Source organism: Nerophis lumbriciformis, linkage group LG10 (genome assembly GCF_033978685.3).
Source record: "Nerophis lumbriciformis linkage group LG10, RoL_Nlum_v2.1, whole genome shotgun sequence".
NCBI lineage: Eukaryota > Metazoa > Chordata > Actinopteri > Syngnathiformes > Syngnathidae > Nerophis > Nerophis lumbriciformis.
In genome coordinates this window covers 26,885,327-26,901,767 of record NC_084557.2, presented here as the reverse complement: position 1 = coordinate 26,901,767, position 16,441 = coordinate 26,885,327, and the positions used below count along the sequence as shown (strand labels likewise).

Below are 16,441 nucleotides of genomic sequence, written 5' to 3'. Positions count from 1 at the left end.
GGCCGACTGATCCGTGTTAAGGAAAGAATGAATGGGGCCATGTATCGTGAGATTTTGAGCCAAAACCTCCTTCCATCAGTGAGAGCTTTGAAGATGAAACGTGGCTGGGTCTTCCAGCATGACAATGATCCCAAACACACCGCCCGGGCAACGAAGGAGTGGCTCCGTAAGAAGCATTTGAAAGTCTTGGAGTGGCCTAGCCAGTCTCCAGACCTCAACCCCATAGAAAATCTGTGGTGGGAGTTGAAAGTCCGTGTTGCTCGGCGACAGCCCCAAAACATCACTGCTCTCGAGAAGATCTGCATGGAGGAATGGGCCAAAATACCAGCTACTGTGTGTGCAAACCTGGTAAAGACCTATAGTAATCGTTTGACCTCTGTTATTGCCAACAAAGGTTATATTACAAAGTATTGAGTTGAATTTTTGTTATTGACCAAATACTTATTTTCCACCATAATCTACAAATAAATTCTTTAAAAATCCTACAATGTGAATTCCTGGATTTTTTTTTCACATTCTGTCTTTCACAGTTGAAGTGTACCTATGATGAAAATTACAGACCTATGTCATCATTTTAAGTGGGAGAACTTGCACAATTGGTGGCTGACTAAATACTTTTTTGCCCCACTGTATATATATATATATATATATATATATATATATATATATATATATATATATATATACACACACACAAAAAAATAAATACTTGAATTTCAGTGTTCATTTATTTACACATATACACACATAACACTCCTCTACATGTGGTTGTATTTGAAGGTGCAATGCTTCGCAGCCAGTAGCACAGCCCTTGAAGCCTTCAAGGGCCCATACCTATGCTCCTTCAAGGTGAAGGAGTATAGGTATGGGCAGCACCTGTGAAATTTAATTAGCAGGATAGGAGTGAGTTAAGGGTTGTCCATCTTCGTTCTATTCTCTGTCACTATCTTTCTAACCATGCTGAACACCCTCTCTGATGACGCATTGCTGTGTGGCACGCACAAAAGTGCCTTCATCAAATGCACCAGAGTCTGGAATCTTCCATCTCTACCCAGCATGGCCCAAAACCTGTCAATCCTTGCTTCCTGAGGAAGATCTTCCCTGCCAAGCACTTGGTACTCCACTACTTCTTCCCTAAGGCTATCCAGGTCCAACCGCAGCTACGGCAGACTTTTCCCTAACTCTATAACTGCAAATGAAAATGAGCAAATTAAGCACAAGTGAGCTGGGGATGTAATTGCTTTCTCTGGTCTTTTCCTCTATAAATTCTGAAGTTGAATATTAAACAACTACCGCCATCAATTAAAAAAGGGGACGCACCTGAGTTTGGGGAAAATTGATGCCGTGACTCTGGGTCCAACACGGTCAGGTTTTGGAGGATGATGGTGTCGAGGGGGAATGCAGTCATCATCTTTGTGGTCACAGCTACAAAGAAGTCTCTCACTGCCCTGTGACACATGATCAGATAAAAAATTACAGCCATTGTATGATGGGATATCAGTTAGTTAGCTCATAGGAGGTAAGCTGATTTGGATAACACAATAATCATATTGTTTACTTGATCATCATTGGGACAGAGGAGGAAAGTTAATCATGTTGTCCTCCAAGAGGCTTTGTGCAGCTGCTTCAAGAAAGAGTTTGCTGTCTGGCAACTGTAGGCTGGCATCCTTGAACTTGATGTTCTTCAGTGACACATTAGCAATAAGGCTGGCAGGGAGAAATCTTCCCATTAATCTTCTCACCAGGCTGGTCATCTCCTGGTGCAGCCTATGAACCATCGCTCCTTCAGCCTAGAAATACATGATGGATTATCAGTTATAAAAAAATGATGATAACAGCATTATTTATTATCATAATTATTTAAGTTTATCTTTTGATAGGCTGGCTGACCTGAAACCTAACATTGAACTCTGCCAGTGGTTTCAGAGCCTGGGAGAGGAAGAGGAAGAATAACTTTGTCTTCTTGCTGGTTAAATGCTCTGTCAGCATCTTCACCTTGCCAGGCTTCTCCACATCCTCATGACTAGCAAAATATGCCTGCAGTGCATCCCACTGGTTTATGCAAGCCAGCAAGCTGAGCCACCTGGTTGCACAGTATCGGAGTATCTTCAGAGTTTCTGAGTCTGTGAATTCCACAAACTCTTTGAAGATTTCACAATGTTTGGCACTAAAGTTGAGAAAGGTTTAAAAAAAATAAATAAATAAATAAAATAGGAAAGAAATTGTTAAATAATGAAAAGCCAGGGAACCAAAATGACATCCAATACCTAACTGTCAAGTTGTGGCACAGAGGCTCTCTTTTAACTTATGTGAAAGTGTAACATGCGGCATATCAATATGCTTACCTGATGTCAAAGTGAGCATATATACTGCTGAGGATGTCTTCAATAGGCTGGTGAAGTGCCCTAATGCCACAGCCTGTGGCCAGCTGGACCAGATGACAGATGCATCCCATGTCAATTAGGGATGGCTGCATGTCTTTGATTCTGCTGACAACAGAATTGTGCTTCCCTTTCATGACACTGGCATTATCATTATTAAATGCCACAACGTTTCTCCAGTCAATTTTTCTGTCACTAGGAATAAACAAAGTACAACATTACTTATTAGTGGTCTGTCTCCTAGCATATTGTAATGTATTTACATTTAAACATTAGGGACTTTACTTAGCGCTGTGTTCAGTGACTCAAAGAGGTTCTGTGCTGTGCCAATGTTGCACACTGGCATGTGCAGAAACCTCGTCACCACCTCCTGAGTTTTCGGATCGCAAACCCTGGCCAATATCACAAACTCCTTTAAAAAAAAAAAAAAAAAAAATATATATATATATTTTTTTCTCCCCCCAAACAATGTGTCGTTCAGTCTTCTAGCCATCCATAGCGTTTTTACTTTTATGGATTCTTCATTCATCTCTCCAAGCAACATTTGTAAGTTTTACAGTATTGCAAGTATTACAGTATAACTAAAACTGTTTATATTTACTAAACTGTCCCATGTGTCATGTCTGTAGGACTGTTTTCACACATATTTATACAGGCTATCCTAATGTAATCAAGCTGGTGTTCATAACTTGCTTTGAAATCATAAGTCAAGCAGACATTTAAGTATTTATTTTGCCAAAAGATAGTTTTAAAAGTATGATAATATTATTAAAGTTTAAAAGGTATGCAATTTCATGCAGTGCATATGTTTTTTCTTTCAAAATAATTAATAATTAATATTTTTACTAGGCCTTTGCGGACCATATAAAATAATGTGGAAGGCCAGATCTGGCCCCTGGGCCTTGAGTTTGATACTTGCGCCATAGAACAATAAATCCCAGCTGGATATTCTTCACTGATGAGATAGAAGAGGAAATTATGAAAATTGTGAATAAATGTAAATACAAAACTTTAATTGACTAACAGAATTGGGATTCAAACAAAAATGTAAGTTGATGGCATTAGGGCTGGGCGATATATACCAAAACTCGTATCCCGATATGATATTTGTGGCTGAATACCGATATACGATACATATCATGATATTTTTTAATCTAAAAGTGAATTTAGACAAAGTCAAACCCAAATACGTGTGTCAAGTTGTTTTATTGGAACCAATTCTTAACAAAAGTAAATTTAGGGAAATGTTTAAGCTTCATTTGTAGATGGATGCACATAAAAAATATTAAAAAGCCTTAGTATGGTAAAGTATAATCTTAAATTTTCATTAAAACAAACTTTTAGCTATGCTCAAATCCTCAGCTAATAAGAAAAACACAAAAGAACAAAATATAAAATTAAGTCCTTTAATTAAATTCCCTTAAAAATTAAAGCCAGAAACACCAAGATGTCAATTGCAGGATGCTGTGTTGTAGGTGACATTATTGCCACTGCAGCTAAACACGCTTTCAGATTGTGTGTACATTTGTTGTGGCAGTGCTTCTTGTGCAAAGTAGTTGTGACTGGGAAGCTCATACGAGTTAATTATTTTTGGGAGCTTTTTTAATCTTTTCTTTTTTCATATCGTTGAAACTAGAAACACATTTATTTACAAAGTTTATATTTTTAAATGTCTTCTCCATTGTTTTGAAGTGCATCCATCTCGCTTGTGCTGTTGAATTGATAGAATAGGGCGGTATAGCTCGGTTGGTAGAGTGGACGTGCCAGCAACTTGAGGGTTTCAGGTTCGATCCCCGCTTCCGCCATCCTAGTCACTGCCGTTGTGTCCTTGGGCAAGACACTTTACACACCTGCTCCCAGTGCCACCCACACTGGTTTAAATGTAACTTAGATATTGGGTTTCACTATGTAAAAGCGCTTTGAGTCACTAGAGAAAAGCGCTATATAAATAAAATTCACTTCATTTCACATAAATTGCGACTCGCGCTGCTGTCCTGTATGCGTGTTGCCCCGAGTGATGCCGAGGCTTAAATCAAATGGATGTGATTGCTGGCAACAATACTGCTTAGGTTTTTTTTTCTTGAGAGTAAAATCAGGGGAAAAACGGGATCGGCAAGACGCCGGGAACATAGGACAAAACACATGATTTCTCGGCAAAATGGAAAGGTTGACAGATAAGCGTCACACACTCCTCGTACTTGACTTTGTGTCAAGTGAGCACGGATTTTCCTCACTCTGTGGGACAACACCCAGCGCAGACAGCATGAGCAGAAAGACGTCCGTGTCAACACATCAAGGAGTAGATACAGTATACAGAAGTTAATTTGTCTTTATTACGAAAGCTTTTTTTTTTTGACACTGAATTTATGTAGGTAAATTTTTTGCGTTTGAATTTTTTGAACTGAAATTATGTCAGCATAAATATGAAATTATGCTGACAATTTCATCGAAAGAAAATTGTTAGCAAAAGCGTGTTTAAAAATTCAGTGTTTTAAAATTCAGTGTAGGGTTGTACGGTATACCGGTACCAATAAAGTACCGCGGTACTAATGAATCAAAAACGGGTCCATCCCTTCCGGGTGCCCGTCTTGGTTGGGGCCTGTTGGGCCTAGTCCCTGCGTCTATTGTGGTAGCTTGGTTCTGCAAGGTATTCCGAGGTGCTGCGAGTCGGCCAGTTGCTGGGGTAGTGACCTTGTTTGTCAGCATGTCTGTGATCTTCTTTTAATTCTTTTTTTAAATTAATTAATTAATTAATTTATTTATTTTTTAATATATTTTATTAATATTATTTTTAAATTTTTCCCCTCCCTCAGGGGGGGGGCTTGGCGGGGCGGTTGCTGGTTGTTCCATCTCCATCGTTGGGGTCCCTGCGGGTGGGATGGGTGGTTCCCGTGGCCCTGTGCCTGGGTGGTCCTGCGGCGGCCGATTTGGGTGGGGTGGCCGGGGGCTGGCCTCGCCGCGCTCTCCGGGGGTGGGCTCGTGGGGGCCCGGTTGCCGGTGGGGCGGGGGCGGTCTTCCCGTCCGGTTGCGGGGAGTCTCTGGGTCCCTCGGGCGGGGCGTCTCGCCTTTCTGCCCGTGTGGGGTGTGGTCTCTCGCTGGCTTGGGGTCTGGCTGTCCCCTGCTTTTCTCGTGCCCTGTCCTCTGCCGGGTGCGTCTGTCTGCGGCCTGCTGCTGGCCCTTGTGGGCGGTACGGTGGGTCGGGCTCTGGGGTTCCTGTCGCTGGCCGGCTTGGCTGCGTGGGGGCGGTGGTCCCTGGTTCCCTGGGCACCACGCCTCCTGTTTGTGGGTTGGGCTCTCGGGGGTGATGGGGCCGTGCTCTGGCTCCCACGCACTCTGGGAGTCGAATGTATTGTACATGCAAATTCACATATGCTCACATACGTACATAGGTACCTACGCTCCCACATACATACACAAATACAGTACATATTTACCTACCTAATGTTCGTACATCCACACGCACATTCATTATACAAACATACACATACACATACTGTACATATACATTCACTGTACAAACACATATACACATTCTGTACATATACATTCATTGTACAAACACATATACACATTCTGTACATATACAAGTACATATGCATACTTACACTCATGCACATAATCACGTTTCATCAAACATATATTAACGTTGTTGCCCTAGGGTAAACTGGGTGTAACACATGGCACACTGACAAAGCTTAACCTATTGTGACTATAACAATCTACAAGGTTAATGTAGGTTGCTTCTCTTTCTCCCTCTCCATTTTTCTGCATTCTTTCGTATCTCAAGTTATCATTACGTATATGTATTGTTGCATTTAAACAACTGTATTGTTGATAATAAAGGTAAATTATTGGTATTGTTCATTATCAATAGCGCTATTTCTATTGGTATTTGTATTGATCCATTTGTAGTGTAATAATGCTCATTGTCATTTCTGTATTATTTTTTATTTTTCGCTAACTGCTTATTTGCTATTACTTTTACCATCATATTTGTACATGTCATATTTGCTGATGTTGCTCTATTGTTGTTGTTGTTGTTGTTTGCTGTTGTTGTTTTTGTCTCTCTGTCTAATCCCCCTCTTGTCCCCACAATTTCCCCCTCTGTCTTCTTTTTTTTTTCTCTTTCTATCCCCTCCTGCTCCGGCCCGGCTGCACTAAATGATAATATAAATACATTTAATAAAGTCAAATACAAATAAGGCAACAAGAGAAGTATCCTACACTTCTCTTTTGTAAAGTAAATCTGAACAGCCGACATGGGCATCTACATCAACTATATGATTTGCCTGAGAAGCTGGACAGGACACAAAAAAAACAAAAAAACAAAAAAACGGGTCCTATACTGTCTCTGAAAAATACTGGTACCTTTTTATTCTTCTTTTTCCGGACATGAGGGCACGGCGTTGTCGTCACGTTGGACATTGCTGGTAAAACAAGCAGGGGCGCTTGTTAGGCAATGCACACGCACGGCATACTTACAAGCAGAAACAGTATTAAGATAGAAGAGAGAGAATGGACGCGGACGCATTTTGGCATAAAACTAACGATAAAGATGAAGCTATAAACTAGGGCTGCACAATTAATCGACATCGAATCGACATCAAGGTTTAATTAGAGTGATAAATAATCGCAAGAGGCTGAGGGTTTTTTTTTTTTTTTTTCCCGCCGTCACCGGCATTTGAGTGACAAACATTTTGCCAATCAGAGGTGTTGAGCCCTGCATTCGATTGTCTCTTGCTTCAAATAGAGAAAAAGAGGTCTCACTCTTTGCATCCAAGCACCTGAGCGCGTTTATTCAACACTATAGATAACTAAGATCGGTAGGTTGGGAGTTCAAACCCCGGCCGAGTCATACCAAAGACTATAAAAATGGGACCCATTGCCTCCCTGCTTGGCACTCAGCATCAAGGGTGGGAATTGGGGGTTAAATCACCAAAAATGATTCCCGGGCGCGGCCACCGCTGCTGCCCACTGCTCCCCTCACCTCCCAGGGGGTGATCAAGGGTGATGGGTCAAATGCAGAGAATAATTTCGCCACACCTAGTGTGTGTGTGACAATCATTGGTACTTTAACTTTAACTTTTTAAATGCAGTGAGCCCTCTCTTCAGTCATTCACAATCTTTGTCTTAGTGGGCAGAGTACGGGGCGCCAGTTTTACAAACAAAGGAAGCACGTACAAGGAGCCTCGCCACTTGCGACATGCCAGTGAATAGTGCCGCAAAGTAACACAAGTTAGGAGGAAAAAAATATGCTTACAAAACCAAATATCCTTTTGTGGTTATATTGAAGGATTTCTTTTTTCAATTAAATTGTTCGCATAGTTCTCAAAATTCAAGTTACATAAATTAAGTAATAATAAAAAAAGCTTTTGTAATAAAGACACAAATTACCTCTATATATATATATATATATATATATATATATATATATATATATATATATATATATATATATATATGTGTATATATATATATATATATATATATATATATATATATATATATATATATATATATCAGTAAGCTGAATTGTCTCTAATATATACCTCTTTAAAATATACCGGTATACCGCCCAGCCTTACATGGCGTAGACATTGACAGGGTAAAAGGATTTAACATTTGTATGTGTAACAATAGATGACAAAATGCACTGGAAATTTCATATAAAAAATATAAAACATAAGGTGGCAAGAAACACTGCAATGTTCTGGACCAAAAATCACTCCATATTCTCTACTGTTCGTTAGTGTTAATGTATCTGAGTTGTATAGAAATATAGGGTAAACATGGGGAAACAACGACAATAGTATGCTCAATTCACTAACTGTGTTACAAAAAAGGTCAGTTAGAATAATGCAAAATGTTAGTTATAGACAACATACAAACACTTAATTGAATCAAAATACCATCCATCCACCCATTTCCTACCGATTGTCCCTTTCAGGATCGCGGGGGGTGCTGGAACCTTTCTCAGCTGCATTCAATATAAAAATACAATTATTTGGTACATTAGCAAACAGCAAAACATATGCACAATAACCTGCTCCTGCAATTCTACTCAACAAAGACGAGAAATACTACCTTAGGGAAAATTCAACTTAAAACGTGTATGCACATAAATTAAATGATGGAATGGATGAAGCAAATAAGTCAAACTGATTCTGCTGACTGTGTGACCTATAAGCTAACCACAAGGCCTGATAAACATCCATCCATCCATTTTTCTACTGCTTGTCTCTTACGGGGTCGCAGGGAGCTGTGGAGCTCTAACCTAATTGATAACTGAGACAAAATAATTCAATCATTAATTACTCATTTAGCAAATTTTGTGAATCACAATTTAAGAACAATATAGTCCTGTGAACTTTATTGTTTGTTTGTGTTACAGACTGAGTACAGCAATGTTTTTCAGCCACTGCCGCGGCACACGAGCCGTGAGATACAGTGTGGTATGCCGTGGGAGATTATATCATTTCACCTAATTGGGTTAAAAATATTTTTTGCTAATTATAATCTGCAAATAATGTGCCGTTGTTGAGTGTCTTTGCTGTCTAGAGCTCGGCGGCGTAACCATGTTATACTCTTCCATATCGGTAGGTGACAGCAGGTAGCTAATTGCTTTGTAGATGTCGGGAACATGGTTTGTCGTGATCACAATATGCAGACGACAGCAGGAGGCAGAGCGCAGGTAAAAATGTATCTAACGCTTTAACCAAAAATAAACACTGAATGCCCCTAAGAAAAAGCATTGAATCTTAGGGAAGGCTATGCAGAACGAAACTAAAACTGAACTGGCTACAAAGTTAACAAAAACAGAATGCTGGACGACAGCAAAGACTTACGTTACAGCGTGTGGAGCAGACTCTGTCCACAAAGTACATCCGTACATGACATGACAATCAACAATGTCCCCACAAAGAAGGATAGCAACAACTTAAATAGTCTAGATTGCTAAAAACAAAGCTGGTTCGGGGAATAGTGCTCAAGGAAGACATGAAACTTCTACAGGAAAATACCAACAAAACAGGAAAAAACTGAATGGGAGCGCAAGACAAGAACGAAAACACTACACAGGAAAACACCAAAAAACTCAAAACAAGTCACGATGTGATGTGACAGGTCGTGACAGTACACCTACTTTGAGACGAGAGCTATAGTGATGCATGGTTGGTTATGGTTTAAAGTCATATCCAACAATTGCGAGAAAGGCTTTTTACTGTAAATATCGGCTGCTTAGTTTAATTTTTTAATGATTTCTGCTAGTGGTGTGCCTCTGCATTTTTTCAATGAAAAAAATGTGCCTTGCCTGAAAAAAGGTTTGAAAACACCGGAGTACAGGAAGTGAAAAAATGTGTGAGTAATTGCTATGAAACGGAAAAGTAGTATGATTAAAAAGCTCTGCTTCTTTTTACTCCTTATCGAACATGTTGAAATGTGAAAATGTTAATATGTGACATAGCACATTGTAACTGTATGCATGTTCGAAATAAACTACCTTTATTACCATAACCAAACAAATATTAGCTTGTGTGTAAAATACTAAAATCCAGTCTAATGTGAATTTGCATAGATGAATGCAAAATACTGCATTATGCATAATGCTTATGTATGACTAAATATATTGCAAAGCGTCTTGTGAATGTAGCACAAAAACAGAAGTGCAAAGTTTTAGACCGGCTCCTCCTTGATACATTTCCCCTGAGTGCTAACTGCAACCACTTGCTGTGTACTAAATGAAATGACCTGAATGTGCGATTACATCCCAATGTTGCAAATGGAACAGGCTTTTTCCCTCCTGAGACCATACTCAACAGGAGGAATACATTTGAAGAAGCCTAATAGATCATGCAGACATGCATTAATCATTAAGCTGACTTTCATTTTTAGATTAAAGAGCAACTCTGGGTGAAATACATATTTATTTTAATCATAATATTTGAGTGTTTCTTACACGCTGTAAAGATTGTCCCTGATCCATGGGGTCTCAGTAAGAAAACTTCAAGGCTAAGAACATGAGAAGAACATGAGTAAACTAGACTTTGTGCGTTATGAATCATAACTGGCATACAGTGACTATTACATGCTTGGCAAGTGGCACTTTTTATTTTGTTATATATATTTTGTATGTATAAACTCCAGATCCTTGTAGGTCTGTCGTTGGATGGGAAAATGATGTTTAATTCTTAGTCCCCTGACTGCTGCCTTGTCATTGTTTAGGTTTTTGCTTTCAACACAGGTCAGTGTTATTTGTATTCGCTACAAATGTTGTAAATTAGTACTTGAGATTTCTCGTTCTTTAGTTTTGATGAAATGATCCTATTTTTCCCTCTGTTTTTGTAATTTAAAATAGAAGTAGTCCTCGGTTTACGATGTTACACTTTATGTTTCGTGGTTACATACACGATCCCATAAATTTATTAAAACCGTAAAAACATGAGATTTAGTCAATGTGCACCGCTGAAAGAATAAGTGCCATGCGCAGCACAACATTGCAGTGTGTGCCCGCATGGCACACTGAGGAAGAATAACATCTGTTATTACTAAACGTTTTGGACTTTATTATGTATATATATATGATTTCATTTAGATTAAGTGGCAGGGCTCCAAAGAAAGGGAAAGTCATCACCGTAAAGGTAAAAATTAACACCATAAAAAGCACAGCAAGAATAGACACGTCACCCAAGAATATACACTTTTGGTCCTAACCAATCCACTCTTGTGACCATCATTAAGGATAATGATTATTGAATGCTAATGAATGCTAGAGGGGTCATGAATGTTGTGCATGTCACTAGGGCTGGGTGATATGGCCTTTTTTAATATCTCAATATTTTTAGGCCATATCGCGATACACGATATATATCTCGATATTTTGCCTTAGCCTTGAATGAACACTTGATACATATAACCACAGCAGTATGATGATTCTATGTGTCTACATTAAAACATTCTTGTTCATACTGCATTATTATATGCTCATTTTAAACTTTCATGCAGAGAGGGAAATCACAACTAAGTCAATTTAGCAAAACTGTATTTATTAAACAGTTATTAAGCAGTGGCCCACACATTCATGTCATTTCCAAAACAGAAAGTGCAAGATTGTCAGGGACATTTTAAAACAAGCTATAAGTGCACTTTTGTGCATGATGTCACATAAGATATTTCAATAAGTGTCACATAAAAATGAGCTGCATATCAAATAGTATATGTCCTACGGTGTTGATGTGGAAATAGTTGCTTCGGCATTTAGTTGGTGTGGCACCAAACGGAGATGTTGACATGTGAAGACATATTCCCGCTTGAAGCCAAACCACCGTCAGACGATGGACCCCGTGCTGTTTTTCTTGGGAATTAATTATTCCTCCATTTGTTACCAGATTTGCACCTTCTTTCTCTCATATTACCACTCAAACCACATCGTTAGCTGTTAACATCACAGCTAACGTTACCATGTCTCTACCTCTCGCTCCGCGGTAGCGTGTGACGTTGCTCACGTGACAGTATGTGACGTATGTAAGAAGGTGCGCTTGTTTTAAAGTCTCTGTGAGAAGGAGAGACAGGAAAGAGTGAGAAACGCATGCAGTTTAATGCCCCGCAGCTAAAAGCAACTGCGTGAGAACGTATACTCGAATATCACGATATGGTCATTTTCTATATCGCACAGAGACAAACCTGCGATATATCGAGTATATTGATATATCACCCAGCCCTACATGTCACCCACTTTAAATATTTGCTGGGTTGAAATTCTTAGATGTGTTTGAAACAATGTTGAAAGACCTTAAGACTGATGCCATGTCCATTGCGTTGGATGAGTCTAGTCCACAGACAGAAATTATACTGTGTAATTGCGAATATACTGTCTATCCGTTTTTTGACAGAAAAATAATTACTCTGGAATGGAACGTTATTGTCATTACACCAAAAAGTACAACAAATGAGGAGAAGAAAAAGCAACTCCCGAACTAAGCTCCTGTCGTACCACGTGAGGTGAAGCGACAAACACGTGGGATGTGGGGGGCTGGGTCCGTGTGTGTGTTTTCCGTGGATGTGTAAGCTTGAAAAGTGGCTTTGTTCTTTAAATCTCTGTGATATAGCGATACCGAAGCAAGTCAGTCCAACAAAAGTCAACACCAAGCATGAAAGACAGAGAAGGAATACTGGACTGTCCTCTAGGGAAATCTCGAAACAACTACCATGCCACGTCGTTCTAACCAGGAAAACAATCCAGATTAGAATGTTTCTGTTTGAACGAGTGAAAACTAATTTAAACATTTCACTCTTAATTGTCTATTTCTGGTCCTCAAATTCTTCATATTTTGCAGATCAAACAGCTTCTCCAAAAATGTTTATCCAGTGTGCGATTTAGTCCAGAAATCACTGAAGTCTGAGTGCCCACAGCTCTGCCCAACCTTCAATCATTTGTGGCAGTTTTGGGTTACTTTGAACGGTTGCCAGCATCTTCCAATTTGTCGATGCGCCAGGGCTCTGCTTACTCCAACCAGCAGATGTCCTGATTCCGAATAGATAAATGTCTTCAACGTCCTCAACTGAAAGAATCACAAGGTGCTCTCAAGAGTCCACTGTGTGTCCAGCCACAACGTTCTGTCAAGACAGGCAGGTTCTCCCCAACCCAAGCTTCTCATCAAGAAGACCTTGTCAATTTCGTTGAGTGAAAAGTTGATCAATTACATTGTTTAGAAATTAAAGAGCCGTGCAAAAAGAGGCTCTAAAAAAGTTAAGACAAGACAAAAGAAGTAAAAGTAGAAGAGATAAAGGAGAGGGAAGAGAAGCGTCTGTTTTCGGGAGAACCAGAGAGAAAATGCTTACTGCGTTTAGAAGGCACTGGCAAATGTTTGAACACATTAGTCAAATGTAATCAGATTTAAAGGGGAGGTAAAAAAACAAAAAACTAACTTTTTTTCCATCCATCAGAATTCCTTTTTTTATTTTTATTTTTTTTATTTTTTTAACAATACATAGCATTATTTTATTTGTCATTACTGCCTGGTTGACAGTTTAAAAAGTCTGTTTTTGTCCCTTAACCTTTCTCTTCACAGGTTACATTCATGGTGCGCCTGCCTCCACTGGGTCTCGCCATCTTCCACCTCTACAATTCTCCAGACTCACCAATGACACTGTTCTCTGACACCTTGCTTCGGCTGCCGGGTAACTCACTGCCACCCCACGCCTCAGATCCACTTCCTGTTCGGTCTCAGCAGACTGACACTAAGACCTTCTACGTCAGCAGCCAGTTTCTGACCCTGGGCTTCTCCGGCACCACGGGTCTGCTGGAGGTTTGAGTCTGATTTTCTCATCTGTACTTCAAATAAACCCAATAAAATAGACTTTATTCAATTCTGTCTTCATCTACAGAGTATCAAACGGAAAGATGATCCTGAGAAAGTGAAGGTGGAGATGCATTTCTTGGTGTACGGAACTCGCATCTCCAAGGACAAAAGTGGTGCTTATCTGTTCCTCCCTGATAAAAAAGCAACGGTACTGAAGCACAGGGTTTATTTGTGGGTGCCACACTTTGTTCTTTTTTATCACATTATTGCACTTTCTCTCTCTTCAGCCATACGAGTACAAGGAACCGCCCGCAGTGCGTGTAGTTGAGGGACCTCTTTTCTCTGAAGTGGTGGCATACTACCAACATTTTCAGCAGACTATTCGCATCCACAATGTGCCAGGTAACTAAAGTGTGATTTGGAATCTGTTCAAATAGCAACTGTGTTTATTTCATAGCACCAGAAGGGACGATGGATCCAATCAATGTGTAATTTATATTCCATTAAAAATACATATTCACACGCACGGTTTTTAGTTTTTAATTTCACTTCCTCCTTGTGTTTCTAGGTGTGGATGGCCTGTCTGTGGACATCACCACCTCGGTGGACATCAGAGATCAGGCAAATAAGGAGTTGGCCATGCGACTGGTCACCAACATACAGAATGGAGACGTCTTCTACACAGACCTCAATGGCTTCCAGGTCAGTCCCCGCCTAGAAACTAAAGGTTGACAGATGCTGTTATTAATAGGGGTGTCCTAATCCAATATTGATATTGGATATTGGTTCGAGCCACTAACAAATGTGTTTGAATCATTCAAATTAAAGCGTCGTGAGAGTCATGCGCTTAACTTAATGAACTATTTTGATCACTCGGTAATCCCAAAAACAAATTACGACTTCACTTCAATTTAAATAAAGACATCTTACGTTCATTCCAGTTAATACATGTGCTTTTCATACTTACCATCATTTTCTGAGTAATGCCTCTTGATTACGGTAGGCCTTTTCTAAAATTCCACACTACAAAATATTTAAAGTGTGTGCTATGATTCACGCTGATATCGGTATCTGCCAATACTCAAGGCTCCAATACAAGCATTGTATCGAAAATGAAAAAGTTGTATTGGGAAACCCTTAGTTATTACAATAAAACAATCTCAATGTTCTTATTGAGAAGCTGACAGCTGCATCCTTTTGTAGATGCAGCTTCGTCAGCGACACCTGAAGCTCCCGTTACAGGCCAACTTCTACCCAATGCCAAGTCAGGCGTACATCCAGGACAGCAATCACAGACTGACGCTGCACACTGCTCAGTCTCTGGGTGTCAGCAGCCTGAGAAATGGTCTGCCTCTTATTTCGCTTTCGCTTTTTCCACTTTCTCAATGTCATGTGACTCTTAGAGGTTAGAATGTTTAAGCTTGACTTTTTTATGAATCACCCCCAGGCGAACTCGAAGTTATTTTGGACCGCCGACTGATGCAGGATGATAATCGTGGGCTGGGTCAAGGCGTTAAGGACAACAAGAGGACCGTCAACCGCTTCCGACTGCTTCTAGAAAGGAGATCCACAGGCAACAAGGTCAGTTCAGACTGCCAACACAAGCTGTGAAATTCCCTCCTCAATAACTACTTGGATAAAGGTACTGGTACACCTGACCAAGAAGAAAGAAGGTAAGAAAATATGAGGTTCCACTCTTAGAAAATCATTGTCACAATTTGTGTAATCTGTTGTAGTTCATCCCAAAAGTGTTTGATGGTTAGGGCTCCTAACCAAACTTCCAACCGTGCCTGTATGGACCTATAGCAGTAAAGGGTCTTTCTCAAACGATTCACACAAATTAGAAGCAGAGAACAATCTAGAAATATCTTAGATTGCTGAACACTTAGGGAGTCTGAAGGGCCAGCAGAGCAATTGATTAATTAATTGTATCCCATTAAAGGACACTGTTGAGTTCTTTGGTACTTTAAACCGGCTAAACTTTAAAAGGCTGAGAAGATGGTAGATACTTTTTCTGGATACATTTAAGTTGATAACCTTAAAGAGTTATATTATCACTAGTATTTCCATCCATCAGGATACTTTCTTTTACTAAATTGACAACTCTTTCTGCTCAAGTACCTTCTTCTGTATCATCATTAACTTATTGGTATGAGTTTTGTCATGTGATTTTTAGATTTCACAGCATATTTTCAAATAAGTCAGTTTTGATCTAACAGATACACAGTATTCATAGATGTCATGATCTGTTTTGGGCAGGACTTTTTTTTTGGCTTCTATGTAATTTGTTAGTTTGTAAGCATGTGAGATTTCAATTTGTGTCTAATTTGGAGTAAATTATGACCCTTTTCTCTTAAATTTAAGTTTGATATGAACAGCAGGTGGCAGTAGTGTGCAGCGATGGGCCAGCTTGCATGTTACTATTTTAAAGCAAATCACCAGATTTTATTGATAAGTGTCAAAGTAAAAGGAAAGTAAATCATCACATGATAATTGGAGAATACCCAGTGTGATACAATATGGTCTTCTGCGAGCATGCCTTTCTAGTTTATTCGTTAGGTGTGCGCTAAGTTTTCTGTGCATATTATGTATGTGTGAAAGCTCTGCTTCCTCATTTTTCTTCATTATGCTCTTCATAAACACCTAATTATCATATTTGTAATCCGTCCTCATTTCACGTGTTTGTTTTTCATCTCTCCCTTCTGTTGCCTTCAGCCTGATGGCTTCTTTGCCAAAGTCTCCTCCTTGTTTCACTCTCTCCTC

At 39.6% G+C, this 16,441-nt stretch overlaps 1 protein-coding gene across 2 annotated transcripts in view; it reads left to right on the top strand.

The window, feature by feature from the left end:
* The window catches only part of man2a2 (mannosidase, alpha, class 2A, member 2), a 50,915-nt gene that overhangs the window by 26,220 nt on the left and 8,254 nt on the right, over positions 1–16,441 (top strand). For both annotated transcript variants that reach the window (XM_061969957.1, XM_061969956.1), the window contains exons 15-20: positions 13,448–13,684; positions 13,764–13,886; positions 13,966–14,080; positions 14,247–14,380; positions 14,882–15,023; positions 15,126–15,259. In XM_061969957.1, the coding sequence (XP_061825941.1) occupies positions 13,448–13,684; positions 13,764–13,886; positions 13,966–14,080; positions 14,247–14,380; positions 14,882–15,023; positions 15,126–15,259 (885 nt within the window). The remainder of the gene's footprint in view (positions 1–13,447; positions 13,685–13,763; positions 13,887–13,965; positions 14,081–14,246; positions 14,381–14,881; positions 15,024–15,125; positions 15,260–16,441) is intronic.